The sequence below is a fragment of the Synchytrium microbalum genome (assembly GCF_006535985.1).
Source record: "Synchytrium microbalum strain JEL517 chromosome Unknown SmJEL517_scf0005, whole genome shotgun sequence".
Lineage (NCBI taxonomy): Eukaryota > Fungi > Chytridiomycota > Chytridiomycetes > Synchytriales > Synchytriaceae > Synchytrium > Synchytrium microbalum.
This window is the reverse complement of record NW_022158354.1, coordinates 466,172-490,679: the sequence shown is the minus strand read 5'-3', so window position 1 is coordinate 490,679 and position 24,508 is coordinate 466,172. Positions and strand designations below refer to the sequence as shown.

The following is a 24,508-nucleotide window of genomic DNA, read 5'->3' as shown; positions in this document are numbered from 1 at the left end:
AATGGTTGAAAACATTCGTCGCTGCAATAATCACTATATCAAGCACGTAACGTCGAGCTTGGAGCTCGCATTTTCTGCTTAATTTACGCGTAAATCACGTATTGGACGTCAAGGTCGAGGTACTGCAAGAACTGCCTGCATCCATCACCTTTTTTTCAACTCATACGCTGAAGTACTTTACATGGAAGGAACCTCTTTGGAACATGCCGTATTTATAATTCTGGAATGAATGGTGTTGTAGTTGGCTGCACTGTAGTTGCTTCTCAGTCTAGGGTCTCGCTGTCTTGGAAGCACTTGGCTTGTAATTCTTTCACCCCCCAAAACCAAACTTTCATGGCAGAAGTAGTTTACAGACTTGTTGCTTTGGACCTATAGAGGCGTGGCTACGCGTTTTAGATTGTAGTTTTTCTATTGTAGTTCCTTTCTGAATGTAACAAAATCACGCTGAGACTCTGAATGACTTCTCGCGCAGATTACTCGGTCTGTTTAACGATCTAATCGGACTGGCATCAGCTACTCAAACTTCTGCTGGGAGAGGTATTCTACAATCATGGACATGCCGCTGTACCGCTTAGAACTGTCTGCTCGCGTTGTTGTTCTTAGTGGTGTTGTTGTTTTTACAAGTATTTTTTCAAACCTCGTTTACGTTACTAGAATGGACGCAGATGAGGGCCAAGCTGCTGCATCGTTTCCTTCACAATCGCTGCTGAAGTCTCTCACTCACGTAAGTGACAAATCATCATTAGGATCTGTATTTCTTAGAGTAGCAAGGTAACAAGAAAAAACTTGATTTTGTAATAGCTGACTCGAGAATCTGCTGATCTGTCGCAAAATGAGCAAAAGATCACAAAAGCTGTTACAAGCTCATACGCTGAGACTCTGAATGACGTCTCGGGTAGATTACTGGGACTCTGTAACGATCTAATCGGGCTGGCATCAACTACGCAAACTTCTGCTGGTCTGGCTGTAAAGAGACCTCACCGGGTCGCTTTCGACGATATTGAAGATGCGCTGGACGGCTTCACTAAAGTAGAAGATGTCATTGACAACTTGTTGGAATTGGCTGTAAGTTCGCCTTGTTGGAGGACTCCATTTTTTCTCTCGCGCCGTCGCAGCAACAGGCTCCGCGTAGTCGCACTCAACTAACGTACCGTTAATCTCGTAGAATACAAACTTGGACGAAGCGACTGGCAGATCTAGCGAGTACGCACCAAATAAACTACCAAACAGTCCCGCAGGCTACGAAGGCTCAAAGGGAACCTTCCGTGGCCGAAAATCACGTCAAACAGGCTCCTTAAAATGGAATAATGGTGGTAATAAAAGCGTCAACTCGAAACCACAACTCAAGTTTGAAGATCGTATCGATAACTCGAATGATACACCGTGGCCTTGGCCTTCAAAGCTGATTGAGAAACCTAATGCTCTGAAACCGTGGGCTCCGCTAGCTGGAATAAATCAAGAAGGAATCATGTCAGCTGCTATGGCTGAGCATGTCAAGTCGTTGGGTGTTGGAACTGGACCGTAAGTCCACAACTCGGAACTTTGTGGTATTTTCTCCTTTGATGCTAACTCCAAATTATTTTGTCACATAAAAACAGGACAATACATCCATACGAATACGAGATACAAAATATCGACTATCCTGATTGGATGTTTGATAACAAACCTGAAAAGATTTGGACGCCCTTCCAAGATACAGATTATACATATGTCAGTACTGTAGATGATTTGAAGAAGATGACGGCTGTACTAGAAGCAGCATCGGAGATTGCTGTAGATACTGAGGTGAAGCTCATTGGGCAGGCGCAGCTAGTTGATTTTTTTGTGCTCACATTTTCTTCTCCTTTGGGCATCACGTAGCATCACGACTATAGAACCTATCTCGGTCTCGTTTGTTTGATTCAAATCTCAACACGAGAACAAGACTTCATTGTCGACACTCTAGGTCCATTACGATCTCATTTGTACCTTTTGAATCGCTCATTCACGAATCCCAATATCGTCAAGGTAAAGCGAGTGTTTCCAGTGACAATGTCCGCGATTTCTGGTGTATGTTTTGTTTGTCTGTCATGTAAAACCATTTTAACTGATGTTTTCGCTCATGCCAATACTAGGTGTTTCATGGTGCCGAATCGGACGTAGTATGGCTTCAACGTGACTTTGGTGTATACATCGTCAACCTATTCGATACATTCCATGCCTCTCATGTATTGGATATGCCGTATCATTCATTCCAGTATCTGCTACAATTCTATTGTACTGTCGAAACCGACAAAACTTATCAAATGGCTGATTGGAGAACACGGTATGTTGCGATTTGTGTGGCGGCCTTCAGTGATTTGAGAGATGCAATCGACTTGGTGATAGTTTTTTGTTCATCAGCCTGAATCCATCTCAAAAACGAAATCAACCACTCACAATTCCTCTCTCCACACAGGCCGTTATCACCTCAAATGATCAAATACGCACGGACAGACACGCACTACCTCCTTTACATATGGGATCGCATGCGAAACGAACTCTTGACAAAATCCCCAATCGGAACACACCAACTCCTAACGGCCGTACTCCGTCGTTCGGAAGCCACATCCCTCCAAGTCTTTATAAAACCATACTATGACGCTGAATCCGGTGAAGGATCTGGAGGATGGCGTCACGCACTGGGCAAAGCAGGAAACCAATTGATGGGTGGAATGACCAGTGAACAGTTTTGTGTATTCAAAGCTATTCATGCGTGGAGGGATCATGTCGCTCGTGTTGAAGATGAGTCGACGAGATATGTGATGCCGCATCATATGTTGTTGGCGCTGGCTGATCGTATGCCTAGTGAGGTTTCGGGGTTGGCTGGGTGTTGTTCTCCTATGCCTGCGCTTGTGCGGATGCATAGTGTGAAGTTGGTTGAGTTGATTGAAAATGCTCGTGTTGAGGTAAATGGTTTAGTGCTAGAACAATCAGGCGACGATTTCATGGATTTTTCGTCTCGACTTTTTTTTCTAACCGTACACTTTCTCGTTTCGTAGGCTCGACAAATGGCAAAATCACGTATAGAAGAATCAGAACGTATTATAAACGAAGATGCTCTCAGACGGCAACAAATCTCACTACACATCCGATTCCCGACAGACGAAAACACCAAAGACGAATCCGATGACACAACCATGGATATAATGGTCCCAACACCACCTACACCACTAGTCTCTGTCACAAAATCTGTCCCCTCCAGTCCTGCAAGTCATAAAACCCTTACAGGTTTTGGCGGTGTACCACGAACTGTTGCTATGCCAATGCTGGCTGCTTCGTCCTCCTTGTTTGGTGGTGTTGCTGCTTCTGCATCGGACTTGCTGCATACTAGTAGTACAATTAGCAGTAGCAGCAGTAATAGTAGTGTGAAAGGAAGGTCTGTAAATGCTGCTTTTGCCGAGCTTACTCAAAAAAAGTCATTGACTAGTGTAGCTGCTGCTAAACAGTCTGCATTGTTTTGAGCGGGGAGAGCTAGAGAATAGTTAGTATTATAATAGCATTTTCCAAGGGTTTAGGTATCGGCAATTTTAAGATGCAGATCACTTTTTTGCATTCTCCAAGTAGTCTAGAAAGCAACTACACAACATAACACAAACGCAACATTTTTGTAAGCTATTGTTTAGGAACATACACAACATAGAAAAGCTAGTCCTTCACAAAATGATTCATCTGTTTTCCTTTTTTGCATATATTTCAGAGAAAATGTACATGGTTCCAGCTAAGGCACATAATATGTTTAGATTGGTATTCTAGATGATGTAGTTTTGAGCGTGCTCTGTCAAAATCTTTGCCGAGGATTTGGCATCATAAAAGAGTTTTCCGACTTCTTCTACATCTTCTAGAGCAATAGTCGTGCGACCATTAATCTTCGCCAATATGTTACTTGGTGTCAATAGTTGCATGGAGTATCTAATACGAAAGTTGGACAAAGCGTGAGCAAAAAATCGACAACAGTATTTTTTCATTGTCCTGTTTGAAGGAATAGCCGATTATATCTTACCTCAACGAAGTCTTGACTCCCAACTCTGACAAATGCTTGATAGATTCTTCAGATATCGAAAGACCTTCAGTCTTTGCTCGAATGTTTAGGATGATTTCAATCTCGTCACGACTATATGGTATGGTTCGAATAATCAAAAGTCGATCAAGCAAGTCGACTGGGATTCCATGTGGTGCCAAGACATCATCTGTGCCTCTATAGAAGATTAGAAGAGAAGGATTACAAAAAGGATTGAGAAGTGGGTGGCTGCAGTTTTCCGACACAAACAAAAAGAATCTCTCTCAGAGTGACTGTCAGAATGCCATACCTGACAACACACATGCCACGATTCGTAGCAAATATAACAATCGGTGATAGAGCTGATTCCAAAGCACGATTCAGATATGTAAAACATTCAATATCCAACATGTGGACCTACAAGACGAGACGAAGTTGAGTGCAAATGTTGACAGCTTACAGCAATACAACCTGGGGATAGGATCATTTTTGCTGTTTCTCTGATCTCTTCTTCTAGTGCTCATACCTCATCAATAAATAAGACACCAGGTACGAGCTCAGCAACACCTTGTTCAATATACTTGTTTACGACCTTGTTGATTTCCTTTCTCAGCTTGTCTGTGATTTCCGTCTTTTTGGGTTTCATGAATTGACCCATCATGGATACAATGTCTTGTCCGCCCTGCGTTGACGAGACACATTAGCCCATCAGATATGAGTTGTATCCGAAAAAAGTAAACGCCAAAACCCAGGTACATTGACGATGAATTACCTGTGGTCTGGCATTTGCAATATCCAAATCATGTAATGTGACATCTTGAACCACTTCCTTCTTCTTGTGCACCTCGCCTTTCGGTAGCGGAACGTATTCTTCAGCTTCCAGGTCGAATTCAGTAGCATATGTGTCTGATCTGCCGACTCGCTAAGAGGATGCGTCAGGGTGAATACACCGTTTTTTGTTTTGTGCATTCTGATGCTTTTCGTGCTTTTCACAAACCTTGACGGCACCACTGTTTGATTCGATGTAGATGACATCACCGACAGCGACTCGTTCTTTGAGCAAGCTCTCATAAATGACTGGATCCAACTTTAATTGCTTGTTTCCTTTTACAGTTTTGAGGCCAATGATGACATGCGAGATGGTCTTTCCATAACCACCCAGAGGATTCTCTGTCTCTTCAGGTGTCAGTTCTGTTACTTCTCCTTCGTAAACTTCTTTTACTTCCTTGATACGAAGACCTGGAGAATTGCGTGGACTGATTAGAACGATGCAGAACTGCGTGCCCTTTCGCCTAATCGATGCTCACCGATGGCTCTTCTAAAGTTTTCCATGAGGACTTCTGTCTTTTTGATTTCGGTAGAGTATACTTCTGAGCCGACCATGGGACAGAATGGGACTTTTGGGCCGAGTTCTTGTGATAATGCGAGAGCGAGAGCAGTCTTTCCTGAACCGGGAGCACCAGCTAGTAGAACTGCTCTGCCAGCCATTTTCTTTGATCGAATCAAGTCTACGACGACTCCCGCAGCCTAATGAAATGAATTGATAAGCTCTCACTGTATACTAAAGATGTAATGCGCTGTCCTCTTTTGCTGGAATGCAAATCCCACAAAAGTCACAAAGGATACATACTTCTCTAGCATTTTCCTGACCTACAAAACCACTAGCGACAGGTTCAGCTATTCCATCATCACGCAGTCCCAAACCTCTAATGTGAGAATGGGTAGCAATGCGCTGCTCTTTTGTAGTTGATGTTACTTCTTCAATCCTCATGATACTAAGAGAATTGAAATGAATTACGTCAATAATGGTAGTATTAAACAATATGAAATCATGAAAACAATTTGATCTAGTACTAGGTTGGCTTTTCATCATCGATCAAAACCATTTACAGAACAAAAAATGATGGATGAGGCTGTATTGAAGCCTCTTGTGCGGACATCGTTGGATTCGCCACTTACGCTGTACAGTCTTGAGTATGCAACGACTCCTAGTTCGTTGTTAGTATGTCCAATGTAAGCTCTTGAATGTTTGGACTCTGTTGCAAAAAGTCTACCGACGTGATGAGGAACATATTTCAGTGGTGAAAACAACGTCTGGATACTGTTCTTATCGTGAATTATATTGCACCTACCGCAGTACATGTCTCAAAACTGATCGATTTTGTTCTAAGTGCTCACGTAACTTCGTGACATCAACATTTGCTGACACTCCAAGATCAAACACAATGCTGACCATCAAGACACTCCAATTCTCATTAGATGCAAGGACGTATACACTGATCCTGTTATTACACAAGTCTGTCACCACTCCTTCTGCACCTCTTGCATCCTGGAGTGCATTCAACATGATCCACAGTGCCCATTATGTCGCTCGAAACTGAAAAGACCAGGTGACCTAACAGATATACCATGTGCTATTCTGCTACTAATGTCGTCGAGTCTTTCTCTGACAATCTTTTGATATTTAGACTTACATCCAAACCTAGCTCTTGCTGGTTTGATACTAGAACTTCGTGTCTACTGTCCATTCAGATCCAATGGTTGCAATCAGACTCCTTCGAGAGAGACATTCTCATTTCATGTTCAACACTGTGATTTCGCCCCAGCTGTTTGCAGCAACGCAATTTACGCTTGTCCATTCAAAGGTTGACCTGACGTCGGAGAAAGACTCGTCTCATTGCTGACTTTCTCTATATCTTTTTAATTTTAGGAACTAGTAAAGAAGTGTATCAGCATACAAAGTCCTGTCCGTTTGAGGGCATTAAAGGTCTGTTAGTATCTGTTTTGTTTTTTGTGACGGCTCGATCGTAAGCTGAAATCGGCAATTTAATAGGCTACATCCTGCTGAATGAGGCTCGGATAGCTAAATTAGAAGCCAAGATCGTGGTATGTCTCTTGTGCGATTAACAAACGACTCGAAACCTCTTGACATTTATGATCCCGTAGGCTCAATCTCGCGAGATCGAGGATTTGCGGAATGGCCATACGTCTTTGGTAAGGCAAAATCACACAACGCAAAAAACAACATTCTACTACATCATGGCATAACATGATCGTACTCTTCTAAACAGACTATTCCATCACCTCCACCATTGACTACTACAACATCATCTGAATCAGTGAACGAGGTAAGCTTCAATTGGAAAATTGGCTCTGTATGATATGATACTGAATACTGAGTCCGCAGATACCGATTTGGCCCACAGGGGACATTAGATGTCGAAGAACAATCCTAGACCATCGAACAGGAGTTACATCATTAGCCTACTATGAGGGTATCATATTTTCAGGCTCGTATGATGGAAGCATGAAGGTTGGTGTGTGTGTGCTGATGTACTTCATCTCTGAGTCCACGTAACATAGACGTTGTTTGACCTGTGTTTTAGGCATTTGATGCAGAAACTGGGCAGCTGAAACGAACGATGAACGGTCACAATCTGTCTGTTTGGGCACTAGCTACTCATGCTGCTAGCAATCGTTTGTTCAGCGGTGGCTCAGATGGAACTGTCAAGGTAAATTCGCAAAAAGTCTATACAGAAAATGTCGATATCACCACGTATTACCTTAGGCTTGGGCATTGAATTCAAATACATCCAATGAAGAACCAAAGGGCATTGATACTTCTGGAGCCAAGGTCTACTCGTTGGCCATTGCCAAGAATAGACTCTTTACAGCCTCGTCTGATAAGACTATCAAGGTTGGTTGGGTGATTTCATACCGCAATGGTCTGAAATATCATAGGTCAATGCCATTAATTGCCTTGATAGGTGTATGATATCGAGACACTAAACAAAGTGGCAACATTCATTGGTCATGCAGATGGCGTGAATGCTTTGAAAATGTTGGGTGGTGATAGATTAGCTAGCGCCGCTTCGGACAAGACAATCAAGGTCATCATCCTCTTGATTCTTCTGTTTGTTCCCCCTTGTTTGCGCTAACCTTGAAACTTCTCATTTTGAATCTAGATATGGGATTTGAATACAGGAACGACCATCTCTACCATGTCAGATACTGCCAGTGAAGTATTGGACCTGAGTCATGACGGAGGACAAATGTTGTTTTCAAGTTCATATGATTCCAACATTGCTGTATACAATCTGAATGACTACTCAAGAATACGGACACTTAGTGGACACCAGTGGGAGGTACACCAGTCGACTTCAGACTCATTTCTCTTGGTACCAATTTGTTTGCGCTTAGGTTTGGCAACTTCAATATACAGATGGAGCCCTGTTTTCGAGCAGCCATGACCATACCGTAAAGAGATGGGATGTACGGATGACATTCTTGAATGATTTGACATTAAAGGGTCACAAGGTAATACTTGTTGCCAGTGTGAAAAAATGTCTCACGCACACTGACGAATCCCGTTGTCTTGCAGGGCTTTGTTCATGCTCTATGTATAGGCAATCGCGAACTACTATCTGGTGGAGCTGACAAGACTATTCGGGTAAGCTTGTATAGAATTTGGCCTTGCGATTGATGTGACTGACTCGTTTTGCACTCTTCTTTACCGTTTGTCAGATATGGAGGTAACGCTCGTCGTAAGATATACCTCATGGAAACCTACATGTATAGATAAACTGCAAAATAACACAACCTCTCTTCATCCTAAAATGTGCATACCTTCTCTATATCAAATGCTCTTTTGCTGCGGAATCTAGATATGTTGCGAGCGTGTTTAGCGGTAAACTCAGATCTGTTTCGTGAGTTATAATAGTTGGGTATTGGTTTACAATGACGAGCTAAACCTTATGCTACCGTAGTAGAGACGTAAACTTTCTCGAGTTGTCTGGCACGCCTACTGTGGCCTGTGCTCCCCACCTTCCACCTTTTGGCATCAACTTCTATTATCTTAGAGATACTGCTTGACAACATTGACCATGTTCTCAGCAGCCAACACATCCCTGTGGAGCCATACGTGGCATCCACGACAGTAGAGAGAGCGCATGCTTCTCCTCTCTACCTTGCGACCTTCACACCCTCGACTCTTGCATCGAGGACACTTTTGCGACGTCAAGTACCCATTCATCCCCACTAACATATACCCCAACAGCACTACCCGACTGAGCAATCTTTTTAAAAAAGCCGTATGGCGGCATCCACCACACCAGAATTCACCATTGCCTCCCGCAATGATGACCTTCTCGTCGTCCTTGAGCTTGACGCCAATAGATCCACGGCACACGCACCAAAAAGACACCTCTTGCCAGGGTCTATACCTATTATGCTTCTTACGTGATCGTGATTAATATCATCGAGTTTACTTGCCATAGAAGGCAAAGTAAATTCAGTTTGACCCGGTTGACACTTGTTCTCTTTCGTGTCAATAAAACGAATGTGTACTTCGTGGCCGTTGGTTGAGATAGAGTTCGATAGCACCTTTGTACGTGACTCGTCGTTTTCACCGAAGGTGTGGATGGTACACAGACGTTTGTCCCTTCGTTTTGGTATTCTGAATAGGGATCCCTACAGCAATCTTCAAGTCTTCAACCCATCAAGTATCAGATAAATCATCAAATCTCAACCACCGCATCATCATTCCTTCTCAATCAACCCCATGTCTTCATCTGCGTCCTCGCCCCAAACCGAAAAAACGCCTGTGTCCAACGTACCTGTATTGTATCCTCTTGATGCTGCAGATCCTGATCTCTCACTTCCATTCTACATGGAAAAAAGTTTGTCCTGTATCTGTTAGGCGTCTTCCTTCTGTTTTGGAGTGTCAAGTTTGAACTGGAGTTTAGAGCAGCCATCGCACCAACAGAACAACCCTCGCCGAATTGAAACACGTAATATACGTAATATGTCTTGTTTTACTCAATCCATTTCAATCGTTGTACCACGAGCTACTAGCCTCCCTATTCAAAGCAGCAGCAACTTGCAACGGCGACTGTTGCCATCTATACACCGAGTACATTGCCCATGCACCATACATGATATACGACATGACAAAGAACAGACTGGTAATCAACTTTGCTAGAAACTCTTTGTCGGGTTTCGCCATTTCCAAGGCAAAGCACCACAGCAAGATGATAAACCCAGACATCCAAGTCATGCCGATAGCAGATAGAGACCGGAGTTGAGTTTTTGAGGTATAGTGGACACAGTCCATAACTCGATCGTGCATGTGTGGTGAGTATCCTTCGGTACGGTACTTGATTAAGAATTTCACGACGTGATGTCTGTTGAATCTAGCGGCCCAGTCTAGCGCGTCTGTAGTACATCCTTCCTTTCGATTATGATGCAAGAATTGTACTATATCCAGTCTCCCGTGCTACAGAAATGGCAATCGAATGCGGTTAGCAATTGAGTCTGCTATCAATTGTAGTAGCGAGGGACTTTTTTTGCCTCACCATAGCAGCAAGATCCATGGTAGTCTTACTAAACCCGTCCCGATCTTGCTCATGAAACCATGCTATTACATCCGATTTGCCGTATCGAGCAGCGATATCTACAGCGATTGGTGGAAGCCTCCTCCTTGAGTCAATCCATTTAAGTACATCCGTGGGCACATCGGGATGTATAAGCAAAGCACCAACTAGCTCGTCAAATTCAGCAAACGATACATCATATTTCTGTAAAAAGGCAATAAACTCGATATTTAGGGTTCCATGCATATTTTTTTCAAATCCTGTCAGCAAGTCATTCAGGTACAGTTGATCGATGAATGTCATTGTCTCGTCTGCTCGTAGTGCTCGTAGTAGTCTTGAGACTAGCCTGATTCGTCGTTCTGATGCCGTTATGACTGCTTCCTCGTATAGTTTGATGAGGAGTGGTAGTCGACGTCGTTGAGCAGCTGGTTTGACGATGGAGTTGATGTATGGGCGACAAAGGGTATTGAGCACGTCAAATCGGTTTGTTGCTTGTAAGATCATGAGAATTATTTCGAATGGTAAAGTACTAAACAAGTCTGGCTGTATTTCTTTACATTGACCAGACATAGTAGGCATGTTGCTGGGATTGGAAGCCATTGGTTTGATCTGTTGGGACATTTGGTGTATGGTCAGCTGTGTGGAAAGTTTTCGAGCAGCTGCAACCCAGACCCGATTTTCACGAACAAGGGTTTTGAGCAAGCAGACACTTGCAAGGTTTGGCGTGTGCACTCAACCGGAAAGTTCTTTCCCAAGTGCAAGGCCATGTCAATAACATAAATGACGTTCAAAGCTCTGTTGCGGCAGTTCCTCAAAATGTGAAGAAAATGTCTCCAAATTTGCATCCAAGCTGACGCCTGAAAGTTCAGAAGTACTTGGAGCATTGATCATACGGTGTCACGAGACCCTCCATAGCTTCGTATCTGATGTACGTGGAAATGATGGATGGGGTTGTTCCTGCAACAAATTTTACTAACTTCACCTCTTTCAAACCCCAACAGGCTATTATGAAGGACTATAATTAGACTCTTCATAATCTGAAAAGTCGAAAAGACCACTAGTTACTACTGCTGCTTTTGAAAGCCTGCAGTGGTGGTGGTCGACTCCAACATCAGCAGCATATATACTTGCTTGCTGGAGAAACACAACTGACGCGTGGAATCATGATGAGCTTAGACTTCGCTACTCCAAAATGAACGTCTATCGATTTTGAAGATATCAGCCCTTAAATCACGCGGTATGATGGTACCAACAGTCACTTTTGTCACTTTTGCATTCTCAATTCTCAGCCAGACTCAACGACCTCTAGCACCGTTGCAAGATCCGATCCAGCGTGTTCCCAACGCATTTCGTGGCGGTCACAGACACTTGGAAGACAGTAATGTCTCTTTCGCCAAGAAGTGAAGCCGTGTGCTTTGGAACAAGACTCGAAGCGTGAATGACTGTCAGCATCATTCTATGTTATTTTACGTTTCAGTATCGGCTTCCATTATTTAGTTGAAATCAAAATATATGTAAATTGCGTGAATCTAGAAGAGTTTGAGATTGTACGCGTGAAAAGTTCGAAGTTCGAAACTTTCCCCGAAGCTTGACGTCTTCAATTCTTTAACAATTCGCAAACATGACCAACACTTTGATCCTAGACAATGGAGCCTCGACCATCAAAGCTGGATATGCAAACAAGTCTGATCCACCGTTGTAAGTTATTGTTAATACGGTCAACATCAATGAGCTTTAGCCATTTATTGTGATTTAGTATTGCTCCCAACTGCATCATGAAGGGCAAAGCAGATAGGACGACATATGTGGCTGATCAGATCTCGGAATGCAAGAATTTTGCTGGATTACTGTTTCGAGTCCCATTCGAAAAGGTAGCTATAATCCACATCAAACTGCGGGTCTTTGAAAGTTGATGTTTGAAGCAATGTACCAACCCAATGTTTCGTTGTAATGAAGGGATACGTGACTGAATGGAATGTAGAAAAGGATGTATGGGATCGTGTCTTCTCAACTCATGTTTTGGGTGTAAGTTAAAAGAGTGAGTATTATTATTCAGAAAACTCATCCTTTTCTTTCTGATGATAGTGCAATCCGGCAACAACAGATCTTGTGATCACAGAACCACCATTCAATCTGCCAAGTCTCGCTGACGCGTACGATGAAATGATTTTTGAAGAATATGGGTTTCATGGACGCGCTCGTTTGACGGGTAAGTCTTTCTTTGTTTTGTCAACTTGATCCTCTTTTCAATTTGCTCTGCTTCTTTTTTTAGCTGCTGAACTGTCGATTTGGAATGACCTGTCTACATTGTTGCCATCTGGAACCAAACATCCTCCGCCAATACCGGAATGTGCACTCGTGGTCGATACTGGATATTCATTTACGCATGTGATTCCTTTACTTAATGGACGTCCAATACCTGAAGGAGTCAAGAGGTATCTCCTGTTTGTACTCCTACTTTTTGTGTCGAAATCTTCAAAACACTTTATCTTAGGATCAACATTGGTGGGAAACTCTTGACCAACCATTTGAAAGAACTTGTCTCATTTCGGTGGGAAATGCCTTGTATCGATATCAATGCACGTTTGCTTATCCTCGGTCGATGACTAGACAATGGAACATGATGGATGAGACCTATGTCATCAATGAAGTCAAGGAGATGTGTTGCTTTGTATCGACGGACTTTAATGCAGATCTAAGGCGTGCTCAGTATGTTGATTGAATGCATCAATCATGTTTTCACCATGTCTAACATCCTGGTCGAACGGCAGACTACCGCCAGACCAGAATCCCTTCACAATGGAATACCTACTTCCTGATTTTGTGCAAAACATGAAGGGAACGGTAAATGTGAATCTCGCAAGTGCTCCTTGGATCACTGGCTGATCAAATTTGATTCGCATAGATACGAACCAAAGGAACAGATGTACCCATATCAGAAGACGATCAAGTAGGCATGCATCTGTTGTCCTATTTTTACCCCTCCACTAACGATTGCCTATTTCACAAGGTGCTGATCATGAACTCTGAACGGTTTTGTGTTCCAGAACTGCTATTCAGACCTAGTGATATTGGTACTTCTAGTCTCAGCCGTTTGTCCAAACCATAGAATCTGACCTTTATCGCTATAGGCATAGAACAAGCAGGAATATGTGAAGTTATTGCTCATGTCATTGAAAATCAACCAGCAGGTAACATACGTCCAATATGTTTTACTCTTTTGGGACTCTCTATTAATCAAACGCTTCTTCTCTAAGACCTGCAAGCTGCATTCTATGCCAATATTTTGATAATAGGTGGTAGTTCCTCCATGCAAGGATTCAAAGAACGAGTGTTAGTACACCATGAACTGCCGAGCTTGCTGGTAAAATCAATCTAACTTCGTTTTGGTTTCGTGTAGTGAGAAAGATTTGAGATCCATGGCGCCATCGCATTGCCGAGTACGCGTAGCTGTACCAGAAGAGTAAGCGGATGATCGTTAACATCGGGGCTTGATGAGAAACAGATGCTGACGTGTCAGTCCATCCTCTAGTCCAGTGTCATTTGCTTACAAGGGAGGTGTTCGTCTGGCTCGTGAGTACCCTGAAGTCCTACAGTCACGGATGACGACACGAAGCGAGTATTTCGAGCGTGGTAATCAACGATAAGCACGGTTCATGTCTATGCACAATGGAATCACAGTCTTTGCATACCAGAACTGTTGAGTGCACGCGTCATTTACGTTCCAGTGAGAGTTTTCATAGCATATAAACACAGATATGTACTTATCTTCAACGCGACACTTAATGGGAAGAGTTGTATCAATACTCCGTCCCATGTTTGCAACCCACCGCTCAAAACTGTTGGCCACACTACGACAGCACAAACAACTACAAGACATTCGCAGCGAGGCATCATCCCATTCGTACGTCTGAAATGGCGACTCCAGGAGGTGCAGACCACTTTGCTGCCGGGGGTAGGTCTCAACTAAATTCAAAATGTGTAATCTGTCTGGAACTGAAATTTTAACATTTTCCAATTCCTTTGTTATTAGCAAGAGCTGTAATGATGGTAAGTCATTTGAATGCAATCTAAGAGTACATGCAAAATGCCTAATAGCGTCCGTCTCATCCATGTTTTCAAATCCATCAGGCAAACACAGGCATCAGGAAAAAGACGGCCAAGAAGGGCAAGAGTTTCACCACTATGCTTGTTGGTATGAACGAAATTGTGTTATTAGATTCGTCTTCTCTGTTTACTTATGCGGTTTGTTGAACTAGGTTCATCTGGGCTGGGAAAATCTACCTTTGTCAATACATTATGTGAATCGGCAGTCTTTCCAAAGTCAGACCATGGAAGCCCAGAGAAGGCAGCACTTGAAAAGACTGTTGCCATTACTCCAGTCACTATCGGTAAGAACACTTCCGATTGAGCAGAGAACGATCTTGAACCTAACACTAGCGTTGTTATCGACAACCAGAAATGGAAGAAGATGGTGTCAAGTTGTCTCTGACTATTGTTGATACTCCTGGATTTGGCGACAACATCAACAACGAAAACAGGTAATGATCAAGTTTGCATGATCTGTCTGTGCATCGGATTCAGGAACCATTTCTAACGCCCTATTTTTTTTAGTTTCATCGACATTCTCACATACATTGAGAAGCAATACGACAATATTCTCGCTGAAGAATCGCGAATTAAGAGAAATCCCAAATTCCAAGACAACCGTGTCCATGCTCTATTGTACTTTATTGCTCCTACTGGTCATGCGTGAGTCGCTTTTCATACAGGCAAAGCATTGTTAATGGTCTCATGGTCATTTTTCACCTAGTCTACGAGAAATTGATATCGAGTTTATGCGCCGATTGGGACCACGTGTCAACATCATTCCAGTGATTGCCAAGTCAGACTCCTTGTTACGTCCTGAGTTGGAAGGATTCAAGAAGCGTATCATGGAAGATATTGCAGTTCATCGGATCCCCATCTACAACTTTCCGTACGATGAAAATGAAGACGATGATGAGACTGTCGAAGAAAATACTGAACTGAGGGTATGTAATAGTTTGTCAACTTTGGGCGGGGGTTTTTGTTGATCCTTTTGTTGTTCTCAACTATAGTCATTACTTCCCTTTGCTGTTGTTGGATCTGAAGATGAAGTGGTTGTGAATTCACGTCGTGTACGATGCCGTCAATACCCATGGGGCGTCGTTGAAGGTAAGACTGAAACGAGGTTGCATCATGGCCGATCTTTAATGACACTTAACCTGTATCCCTTTTGTTTGTACAGTTGACAACTCTCGTCATTGTGACTTTTCCAAACTCAGATACATGCTGTTATCTTCTCATCTGGAAGATTTGAAGGAAATCACACATGATGTCCTTTATGAACAGTACAGAACTGAAAAACTGAGCAGAGATGGTGGTGCCGAGCCTGACGAATAGTGACTTGTATTATAAAAGGCCTTGGCATGGTGCAGGTTTTCGTGTCAAAGATCCAATCAATAGATTATTACTAGCAAATTCATCGTGTGCTTTGGCGTGCCTTTTCGCGAAACTTTATCGCAATATGTCTGCAAAGTCACTCTGTTTTCGATTTCTCTCTTTGACCCAAATAGATACAACTGTTTTTCTGGAACGCTATAGAGCAATACGAAATCAAGCTCCATTTTCTATTGTCATTCACTCGGACTGCAGGAACTAGCTGACAAGGCCTTACATCTGTTGAACTCGACACTCAAAAGTTGAAGCAGTTGAAGAACTTTGGAGAGGAAGCTACGAACAAGAAGCAAAGTAAAACGGGTATCAGTAGTATAATATTACATCAAATAATTCTAGCACACATTCGATCTTGTGGACCGCTCCCAAGCGCTTGGGACGGCTTGTAAGCAGGACATTTTGCGCATCATTTGTTGGAAACGAATCATATAAATAACCATGGTTGCTCTCGATAAAACTACGCCAACGATGATACGAACGGGACTCCCAATGGATTATAATGGACATTCGCCGTTGAGTAATGATGGGTGGTCGAACTCTGCTCTGCCGTCGACACCAACTGCTCCTATGAGAATGCGTAGGAGAGTAACAGTATCTCCTCATGCTAGTCTCATGTCCCAAGCCCTGACTCAACTATCTACAGCTGCAGATGAACTCACTTTAAATGGATATGATGGATACGGACTATATAATAATAATAATACCAGCTCTTGGTTGAGACCCCCACAACCAAGTAGTGATGATAATCACCCTCATAGTGATGATTTTGTCTTTGCCAAACCAGCCCTACCTACTCATCGTAAACGTACACAGTCTATGACGGCCATACAGGATCAACCTCACACTATGGAAATCAGCAGCAGTAACAGTAGTGGTAGATCTGGCTCAACACCTACAGGCAGTGATCCCGTCAAATTCCATACACCGATCACAGGTAGAGTCGTCAAACCTATACCACAAGCCTTCCATTCAACCGGTCTGCTGCTCAAGAGGAATGGTCGTCGTGGAGCTGATAGTAAAGCCATGCCCGATACTCCATTGAAACGCATGCAAACAGCTCATGGCATGTGGAATATAGAAGGAAACAAGGGCTCAACAGCAGTAAATGCTCCTGGAGGAATGGTTGGTGCTCCATCTCCTACCAGTCGACTCAATTCTAGCGATAGTAGGATACCACTACATGAACAATCTGCAAAAAGAAACACAATCTCGACATCATTGAATCTGCCACTGCCATCACCATTATTCTTACCATCCGCAGCATCCTGTAAACAACGTCATAATAACTTGAGGAGATCTAGTCTTCCACACGTAACAGATCCATTTGGCATAAACGATAACGAGGAAGGAGACGAAGCGGACGATGCTGAAGACGAAGAGATGCCAAGAGCACCTCAATTCCCCGCTAGATCTGTTCCCTTCCATGAAGGCGGTATTGGAGATACGAGTCTCCTTTTTGCTCCTCATGCTCAACTCTTGCGCGCTGACTACTTTGACGACAATTGGCAGCAGCATATCTGTGAGTGCCATACTAACGACAGATTTTCTATGAGGTGGCTATGTCTAACAGTTCTTCCCGATCTTATAGTTGATTCAAATCGGACAGACGTGATACATGCCAACTATTTCGACTCAACTTTTACTATTTTGGCTACATTGGGGGTTGGGACTTTTGCAGAAGCTTACAAGGTTCGCTCATTAGTAGATGGTAGACTGTATGCAGTCAAGAAGTCAAAACATACGTACACTGGCTTCAGGGACAGGTAAGACGACTTATGCGCAAAACAACATCGCGCTGGTTCGATGCTCAATGCTGAATTTCTGTTGGCTCATTAGGCAGCAAAAACTGAATGAAGTCATGATGATGTGGAAGGTCTCTAAATGTTCACATTGCATACGTTTGGAAGATGCTTGGGAGCAAAATGGAGTGCTCTATATGCAAACAGAGTTGTGTGAAGGTGGAACGTAAGTCTCGGCAGTCGCTTCATATGACAGGTAAAGAAACTCACCGAAATGATTTGCTATAGGCTCCAATCGTATATGGAAGATAATTGCAAGACGGGTCCTCTGGAGGACACAGTCACCTGGCAAATCTTGACTGAAATAGCGCTGGTAAGTACTAGCTACTAGGGACCATCGTTATGTCAAAGGTTTTGATTGGCTAACCTGAACTTGCACCATCAGGGGCTGAAGGAAATTCACGAACTTGATGTCGTACACTTGGACATCAAGCCAGCAAACATCTTTATCACTGAAGAACGTATGCTGAAGATTGCTGATTTTGGAATGGCAGCTGTGGTTCCAGTGGTATGTAGAAACCGCAGTGCTTTGGACGATTAGGTCTTTTTTGCCGTATCTAACACCCTGCAACAATCGCTTTAGCCTCCAAGTGTGGAACGAGAGGGCGATCGAACGTATCTAGCTCCCGAAGTGCTGGAACATTATTACTCTAAACCTGCCGATATATTCTCGCTCGGGCTCATAACACTAGAAGCCGCTACGAATATCATACTACCTGAAAATGGAGAGTGGTGGCAACGTCTACGTCAAGGAGACGTAATGACGTTGTTTCAGAGTGTGTCTCCACCCCTCTCTGATATAATAACAAGCATGTTGGCGGTAGACCCACAACACCGACCAACAGTCAGAGATATTTTAAACCATCCTATAACTGCAATGTATTCATAGTATTTTCATCTTTTTCTTTCGCAACACATTTTGATATATAAGGATCTTGTAGATAGCGAAAGACTTTATGTAAGAATTCTATTTTGAACTGTGTTATATGGTTTGCACAATCATGACTTTCTACGTGTCATATGGTCGTAAATGACGACCTGTATATGCTCTCGTGTTAAAAGTTCTGCTCTTGTGGTGTTGTCTCCGGGTGCTTCCTGTGAAGTGAGGCGAAAAACGTTTCAACGTTAAACAGACATTCCAAGAGACCACTTGATTTGAACTTTTTTCCTTCTAACTATCTCATACCTGAGGATTAACATTAACAATCTTTCTATCTCTCTTGTTCTTGAATAGCAATCCCTTGCCTTGATCAGCAACAACTTGGAAATTGGGTGTAGATGAACTTGTAGCGACACTTGTTTCCCAGTTAAAGAAACTTAGATCTGTCGGTCTTGGTACTAGTGGCCTCAGCATTGTGAAATAAGGTTCCCATGGTTCAGATTTCAGACGTGTAGCATAATCGATGTATCCAGAAATTTCTTGGTTTCGTGCGTTACGGGTCCGTATGAAGACAATTGTCTATGTAGCGACAATAAATCAATAATTCTTCTTCACTTTGATGTTGACTCCACTTGCTTGAGATGCAATAAAAACGACCGACTCTACAGTCATACCGTTAGTTTCCCATTCCGATTATCAGCTTCCCGTTCAGCCAACGCCTTCATCAACTCTGACCCTCCGTAATCAGGTCCAGCGCCATGAGAAGCCAGCTCTTTAGCCTGCATCCGTTTCGCCATTCTAGCACCCTCTGCTGCTCGTTGACGCGCTTCGAATTCATCACGTCGTAACGGCTCCCCTGATGCTCGATATCCTAGTTCTACGAGTTGGCGTGCTAGTTCCTTGTCCTGTGTTAAGACATCGAGTGTTAGCATACACTGATGCGTAGTAGTTGCAACTGGCTTGTTTTGCACCTCAAGATAGAATAGGTCGATTGGAGTTATTTGAGAGTCCAGGTAGTCTTCGTATGTAGCGAATTCACTGATGACTGCATCGGGTGATGTGCCTGTTTGGGCTTCTGCTGCATCGTCTGCCATTTTTGTGAATTGTTCAGTATTTTTGATTCGAGAGGTGTGTGAGGTGTTGTGAAAATTTCCGTTAAGCGTTCGCTGGTATAGAAGATCTTGAGATAATAAATTAAATGGTAAATGAATAGATGCTGTTACATGTTTTCGCTTAAACGGTTTGTTCAGGTCGTATTTGTCGCGTGCGTTAAAAGCTCTGATTTTGAAAACCATGAACTGTACGCGATAAGGCTCTCTTCGAGTAAGATCAATAGCACGAGCCGCTTTGTATGTTACTGTTACATCATGTGACAGGTGTTAAAAATGCTTTACCGCGAAATATTCCTCATTCGCTTTTGCAAGGTTGGCTGGCCAGACGCGTGGATTTTACCAAGGGATTATGCTACCATCATACGAAAAGAACTTTCCACTGTCTTCAATGGTCATCTTATTCATAACGCCGACGATACTCTCAGCACATTGCCTTCCTGTTATTGACATTGACTTCAACAATTCTAACGTCTTCTCATCGAATTGCATTGCCATGTCGGATACTACCACTCCCGGGCTATATTGAAAGTCATTTAGGGAGCATAATAAACCAGGTTTAAGCAACAACATCAAGTTATACTTACTGAATGACAATCATAATCACACCCTCGGGAGCGTACACAGCGGCAAGTGTGGCAATCAACATATTCAACGCTGCCTTCGATGCTCTGTATGGCGCTAGTGCTCCGATTCCCATGCCAGATGGAACCGCAGCAATAGAGCCTGCTCGTGTCGACACGTTCACCACTTTTCGAGTAGTCTTCTTTTTCAATGCCGGTAGGAGAGCCAGAGTCAGGTAGTATGATGACAAGGCGTTTGTGTTGAATGCGTTTATAAAGTCAGAGCGGGGCCTATAATTGTAATAGTGTTAGCATATGTGCACCACTTGCAAAAGGGCACACCAAAGCCCCGCACTTGGCTTACGTTTCAGCAACAGGCATATTGGGTGTATTTATTCCAGCATTGTTTATGAGCTCATCGAGGCCATCTGGGAATATCACGTCCACTTCTGCTGCAAAGCTTTTGATGGATTGGTCACTGTCGACATCTAATCCAACAATGTGTAGTTGTCCTTTTGGATACCGATCACCCAATTGTTGGAGATCAGTAGCTTTTAACGGTTGCCGAGCAGTTGCGATGACATTTGAGCCTTGTTCTAATAAGTAACTGACGAGGCTAAATCCGATTCCCTAAATTTTGAGATTTTAGCTGGCTACAGACGCAAGCAGCCAACCGTGTCCCAACTATTGCATTTTTCTACGTACTGATGATCGGTTTGCGCCAGTTACGATTATGTTCTTGCCTGCCATATCGAAGCTTGTTCTTGCAAAAGAATGTGTAGATTTGAAATGCCCAATGCCAGCCCAAAACTTGAAGGTCTTACAGTAGGGAAAAGCATCATTGTACGCGTTTAAACACATGAATACCTCGATTACCTAGTGCTTGACACGTCCAACATCGAGAATTGGTTTGATAATGATAAACTCTCAGCTGTCAACACTTTGTCCGGACGTCAAGCAAGTTTGAGCTTGCAACCCTCTTGATGGTCGTATAATAGAGTGGAAAATGGGTACAGCCATGAGTCGTCTAGTGAAATCCGCTCTTCATATCTCTGATACGTTTTTACGAGGGATTCCCTTCTATCAACCTGTTCGCAAGCTTATCTCAATCGACATGCCAAAGAACGTTGATGTCAACGTTCAGAGCATTGTGCTCACGAAACTCACCGATGGATCCAAATTCTCTGCTTCTACTCTATGGGCTGAAAAGCCGGCTCTCATAATGGTCGTAAGGTTAGAATCGTTGTCGCATTTTCATTTGGGGCACGTCAAAGCATTTGGAAGAAGTTTGTTTGCTTCGATTCTGTGGCAAATCAAAGTGCTTGAGCTGCGTGAATCGCCTATTCCACCAACAGTCCTTGACAATATTCGGCAAATCAACTTTTGGCATACAACACTGAACACAAGCAATTTACTTACTCAACACCTATTAAACCCATATGTACATAGACGCCCAGGCTGATTGTTGTGTCGAGAAGAGGCTGCTGACCTCGTTGGTAAGAATCGCTGTACTAAGATAACAAGATCCGTAACTGTCACCTGTACTTTCAAAATTGTTGATCCTGAAAGGTTTCTTTGCCTTTGTTATTAGAAAAGGTCAGACCAGCTCTTCTCGAGAGGGGTATGAAATCTGTTGCAGTCTGTCATCAGAAACTTGGTGCTGAAGGTAGAACAATTGCCCCTTGTTGTCAAAGTTGGAACCGACATTCTAAACATCTCTCAAAGATTTCATGAAGGAACATTGGAAGAACGATGATGTCTATTTGGATGATGAGAAGGCCTTCTACTACTTGCTTGGAAAAGGATCGCTCAACACTATGGGTATCATTGCTGGAATGGCTTCTAGCAAGGCTCGAGCCAACATCAAACGGGCTCAAGATGCTGGATACACTGGCAATCTCGTCGGAGAAGGTACACTAAGAGCTTTGGACGTCATTGGTTCTTGTTCACCATAGTTCTCACACTCTCTCGCCTTTAGGTACTATCCTGGGCGGTCTCATCATCGCATCTAAAGATGGTGTTGAATACGAATATCCAGAAATGAGTTGGGGAGATCACGCACCAATTGATGCGGTTCTCAAGGCTTTGGAGAAATTCCCAAAAGTCTGATCATGTCGTCGAGGAAACGGATTTGTTGAAAAAGTGTTGGTATATTATTTCAGATATGACGTCTTGCGCATTATAGCATGGTATCAAAACCGTGTTGTGTAGGATTGATAAAACTAGTGGGATAATGTAGAATGCTTTACAATAAATTCTTTTCAACTTGCAAAATTGAGCTTTATATTGAATAAAAAAGTAGAATTGAAAGTATTAATTGGGTTCAATCCGTCTTACAAGGGACTAGTAGATCGTAGCGTCTCTCGGTACTGAGTGCTGTAAAACATGGATCTGGTACTCGCATCCTATTGTTGAGTTTGGTGGAGTTGTGAACGTTGGTGAAGTTGACAATCGTAGTGATTTTGGGTTGTGTACAGGCTTCTGACGCGCACATGTTCCAAGCTGTTGAAGTATACCGATAATCTCTTTGGCATTTCGTTTCTCAACATAGATGGAAGCCGTGAGCCAAAGAGCGTCAATGTCGTTCAGATCCTATTGAAGAGCATTATTCAGGCAATACAATGTGTAATCGTCGTGATCCTGAAAGCTAACCGAAATGGACATTAGCGTTGAATGGTTTAGACGAAAGATACTCACAATAAATCTGCAGCTAGGGCCCTTCACTCGTGACCTCGAAGGCCCGAAGAATTTGCGACACACAAACGTGCTTGCAAATCCGAGCTGGTTTGGTTCTTTGGTATCATGAATAGAAGACAATGCCCGTGCAGCCGGTTGACCAAAAGTAATCGCAAAGGACGGTAAAAGCTCCGACGGGCGATCTATATCCATAGAATCCTCCATATTGTTGAAATTCAACGTGTCTTTTTGATGGAAGACTTGTTAGGTTGACTAAAGGGTTACTGCGAAGTTTTGATTAAATTGTCCGCAAAGTCTAAAAGTGCCATTCAAGCGATAGGCAAAGTATTTTGAAGAATACCATGTCAAAATTGGGTTGGAAGAGTGTATTCGTTTGCGAAATTCATCAGATTGATGCCTTGGGTCCGAAAGCAAAGACCCACTCCAGATACGCGTACGGGTGCATTGAAAGTAAATCAAAGTACCGAAAGTGGTAAAGAAGATCAGAAAATGAGCGTCTATTAACTACCATAGTGCCTAAATTGTAGTAAATCAGCATAACTAGTGAGAAGCGAACGGAAAAGTCGAGATTGACGAGTCAACACCCTGTGAGGACGGTCTGGCATGTACTTCATATGTGAAAAATCTCAGAAGCGATAGAGATTGGTTCTTTTGATGAATACCATATCTCAGGAACCGATAATGCGGCAATCATCCACCCTGTCCAATGTCTCCACAAAACAGAGTTTCAATCGGATGGCGATACATACTCGTCACTGACATCGGTCAGCTCAATTGTTGAGATGATATAATCGAAAGTATGATAACCCCTCTTGCTGTGGTCGTATACAAGCAATGATTATTTCGTTGAAATCTAAAATCCAACCCAGCTTCGGCCACAGGCCATTTTGACGTATTCTTTGACGCCAAGTCTGTAGACATGTCAGCAACACACACGTAATTCTGCTTCTTCTTCTTCTTCGACTCTGTATCCACCAAAATGCAATACAGAGTTTGTCAAGTTTCGCTGTTTGACATCGATTGACGATATCAAACCACGTAGTAAAGTGGAATGGAAGAGACTCTGAGTAAAGGAGGCATCTCTGTTTCCTCCTCTGACATTCCCTTAAAAGCAAGGTCGTTTGAACACGCCGTGCAGATTGGAAGAAAAAAGAGTCATCGAGGTGTGTGGGGAGGGACTAAGTCAGGTTATAGGGTTTCGAAATTCGTCCGTATATGGTATTCCACGACATATGGCTTTATTTTCGCTCGTAGTCATGCTATGCCTAACACCTTATGCACACTAGATTCAGAATATAGGAAGGTGGTGTTTGCAAGAAGGCAAAACATCTTTATCAAGGTGAGGGTACTTGCAAAATTCAACCAGTCTTGAATGAACATCAACTGCCGTTGTTGGGTGCATAGTGAAGACCACTCCTTTCTAACACAACTCGTTACTTCAAACCAATGCATTCTGTTTGTGTTCTCTCACGCAGCTACCGTCGCATTTTCTCCCTTGAATCCAACAGCGTGGGCAGTAATACTCACGAAATCACTGTAGTATTGCCTCCCGTAACTCCAACAACCAACAACATCTGCAATCTCATTTACGCA

The 24,508-nt window shown here is 43.0% G+C and overlaps 9 protein-coding genes across 9 annotated transcripts; 6 read left to right on the top strand and 3 right to left on the bottom strand.

Annotated features, from left to right (window-relative positions):
- Positions 1-655: 655 nt before the first annotated feature.
- SmJEL517_g01543 (uncharacterized protein) lies at positions 656-3,482 on the top strand (the record flags this gene model as incomplete). The annotated part of the gene is made up of 8 exons (XM_031167471.1): positions 656-724; positions 802-1,065; positions 1,166-1,521; positions 1,599-1,785; positions 1,861-2,007; positions 2,115-2,305; positions 2,438-2,927; positions 3,021-3,482. 8 exons carry the CDS (start codon positions 656-658, stop codon positions 3,480-3,482), a joined length of 2,166 nt encoding a protein of 721 aa, XP_031026547.1.
- A 288-nt stretch (positions 3,483-3,770) lies between these two features.
- Positions 3,771-5,789, bottom strand: SmJEL517_g01542 (uncharacterized protein; the record flags this gene model as incomplete). The annotated part of the gene is made up of 8 exons (XM_031167470.1): positions 3,771-3,930; positions 4,022-4,216; positions 4,329-4,435; positions 4,545-4,700; positions 4,791-4,940; positions 5,016-5,257; positions 5,326-5,545; positions 5,649-5,789. The coding sequence occupies 8 exons, from the start codon at positions 5,787-5,789 to the stop codon at positions 3,771-3,773; spliced, it is 1,371 nt and encodes a 456-aa protein (XP_031026548.1).
- Positions 5,790-6,243: 454 nt separating this feature from the next.
- Positions 6,244-8,554, top strand: SmJEL517_g01541 (uncharacterized protein; the record flags this gene model as incomplete). The annotated part of the gene is made up of 14 exons (XM_031167469.1): positions 6,244-6,373; positions 6,487-6,513; positions 6,729-6,785; positions 6,852-6,904; positions 6,965-7,012; positions 7,090-7,146; positions 7,206-7,331; positions 7,405-7,530; positions 7,587-7,715; positions 7,786-7,908; positions 7,984-8,163; positions 8,219-8,335; positions 8,400-8,468; positions 8,543-8,554. The coding sequence occupies 14 exons, from the start codon at positions 6,244-6,246 to the stop codon at positions 8,552-8,554; spliced, it is 1,254 nt and encodes a 417-aa protein (XP_031026545.1).
- Positions 8,555-8,994: 440 nt separating this feature from the next.
- Positions 8,995-9,120, bottom strand: SmJEL517_g01540 (uncharacterized protein; the record flags this gene model as incomplete). The annotated part of the gene is made up of 1 exon (XM_031167468.1): positions 8,995-9,120. The coding sequence occupies one exon, from the start codon at positions 9,118-9,120 to the stop codon at positions 8,995-8,997; it is 126 nt and encodes a 41-aa protein (XP_031026546.1).
- Positions 9,121-12,010: 2,890 nt separating this feature from the next.
- On the top strand, positions 12,011-14,036 carry SmJEL517_g01539 (uncharacterized protein; the record flags this gene model as incomplete). The annotated part of the gene is made up of 14 exons (XM_031167467.1): positions 12,011-12,087; positions 12,146-12,260; positions 12,346-12,414; positions 12,475-12,598; positions 12,662-12,824; positions 12,884-12,940; positions 13,000-13,098; positions 13,161-13,233; positions 13,295-13,339; positions 13,400-13,463; positions 13,521-13,580; positions 13,647-13,722; positions 13,790-13,852; positions 13,922-14,036. The coding sequence occupies 14 exons, from the start codon at positions 12,011-12,013 to the stop codon at positions 14,034-14,036; spliced, it is 1,200 nt and encodes a 399-aa protein (XP_031026641.1).
- A 268-nt stretch (positions 14,037-14,304) lies between these two features.
- On the top strand, positions 14,305-15,813 carry SmJEL517_g01538 (uncharacterized protein; the record flags this gene model as incomplete). Its single annotated transcript, XM_031167466.1, has 9 exons — positions 14,305-14,344; positions 14,423-14,439; positions 14,521-14,584; positions 14,649-14,780; positions 14,849-14,930; positions 15,004-15,141; positions 15,203-15,422; positions 15,489-15,585; positions 15,659-15,813. The coding sequence occupies 9 exons, from the start codon at positions 14,305-14,307 to the stop codon at positions 15,811-15,813; spliced, it is 945 nt and encodes a 314-aa protein (XP_031026640.1).
- Positions 15,814-16,305: 492 nt separating this feature from the next.
- On the top strand, positions 16,306-18,555 carry SmJEL517_g01537 (uncharacterized protein; the record flags this gene model as incomplete). Its single annotated transcript, XM_031167465.1, has 6 exons — positions 16,306-17,386; positions 17,456-17,630; positions 17,704-17,832; positions 17,895-17,979; positions 18,052-18,174; positions 18,250-18,555. 6 exons carry the CDS (start codon positions 16,306-16,308, stop codon positions 18,553-18,555), a joined length of 1,899 nt encoding a protein of 632 aa, XP_031026643.1.
- A 110-nt stretch (positions 18,556-18,665) lies between these two features.
- On the bottom strand, positions 18,666-19,640 carry SmJEL517_g01536 (uncharacterized protein; the record flags this gene model as incomplete). Its single annotated transcript, XM_031167464.1, has 4 exons — positions 18,666-18,761; positions 18,853-19,125; positions 19,221-19,451; positions 19,518-19,640. 4 exons carry the CDS (start codon positions 19,638-19,640, stop codon positions 18,666-18,668), a joined length of 723 nt encoding a protein of 240 aa, XP_031026642.1.
- Positions 19,641-21,236: 1,596 nt separating this feature from the next.
- SmJEL517_g01535 (uncharacterized protein) lies at positions 21,237-22,327 on the top strand (the record flags this gene model as incomplete). Its single annotated transcript, XM_031167463.1, has 4 exons — positions 21,237-21,446; positions 21,815-21,884; positions 21,944-22,129; positions 22,197-22,327. 4 exons carry the CDS (start codon positions 21,237-21,239, stop codon positions 22,325-22,327), a joined length of 597 nt encoding a protein of 198 aa, XP_031026452.1.
- Positions 22,328-24,508: the final 2,181 nt, after the last annotated feature.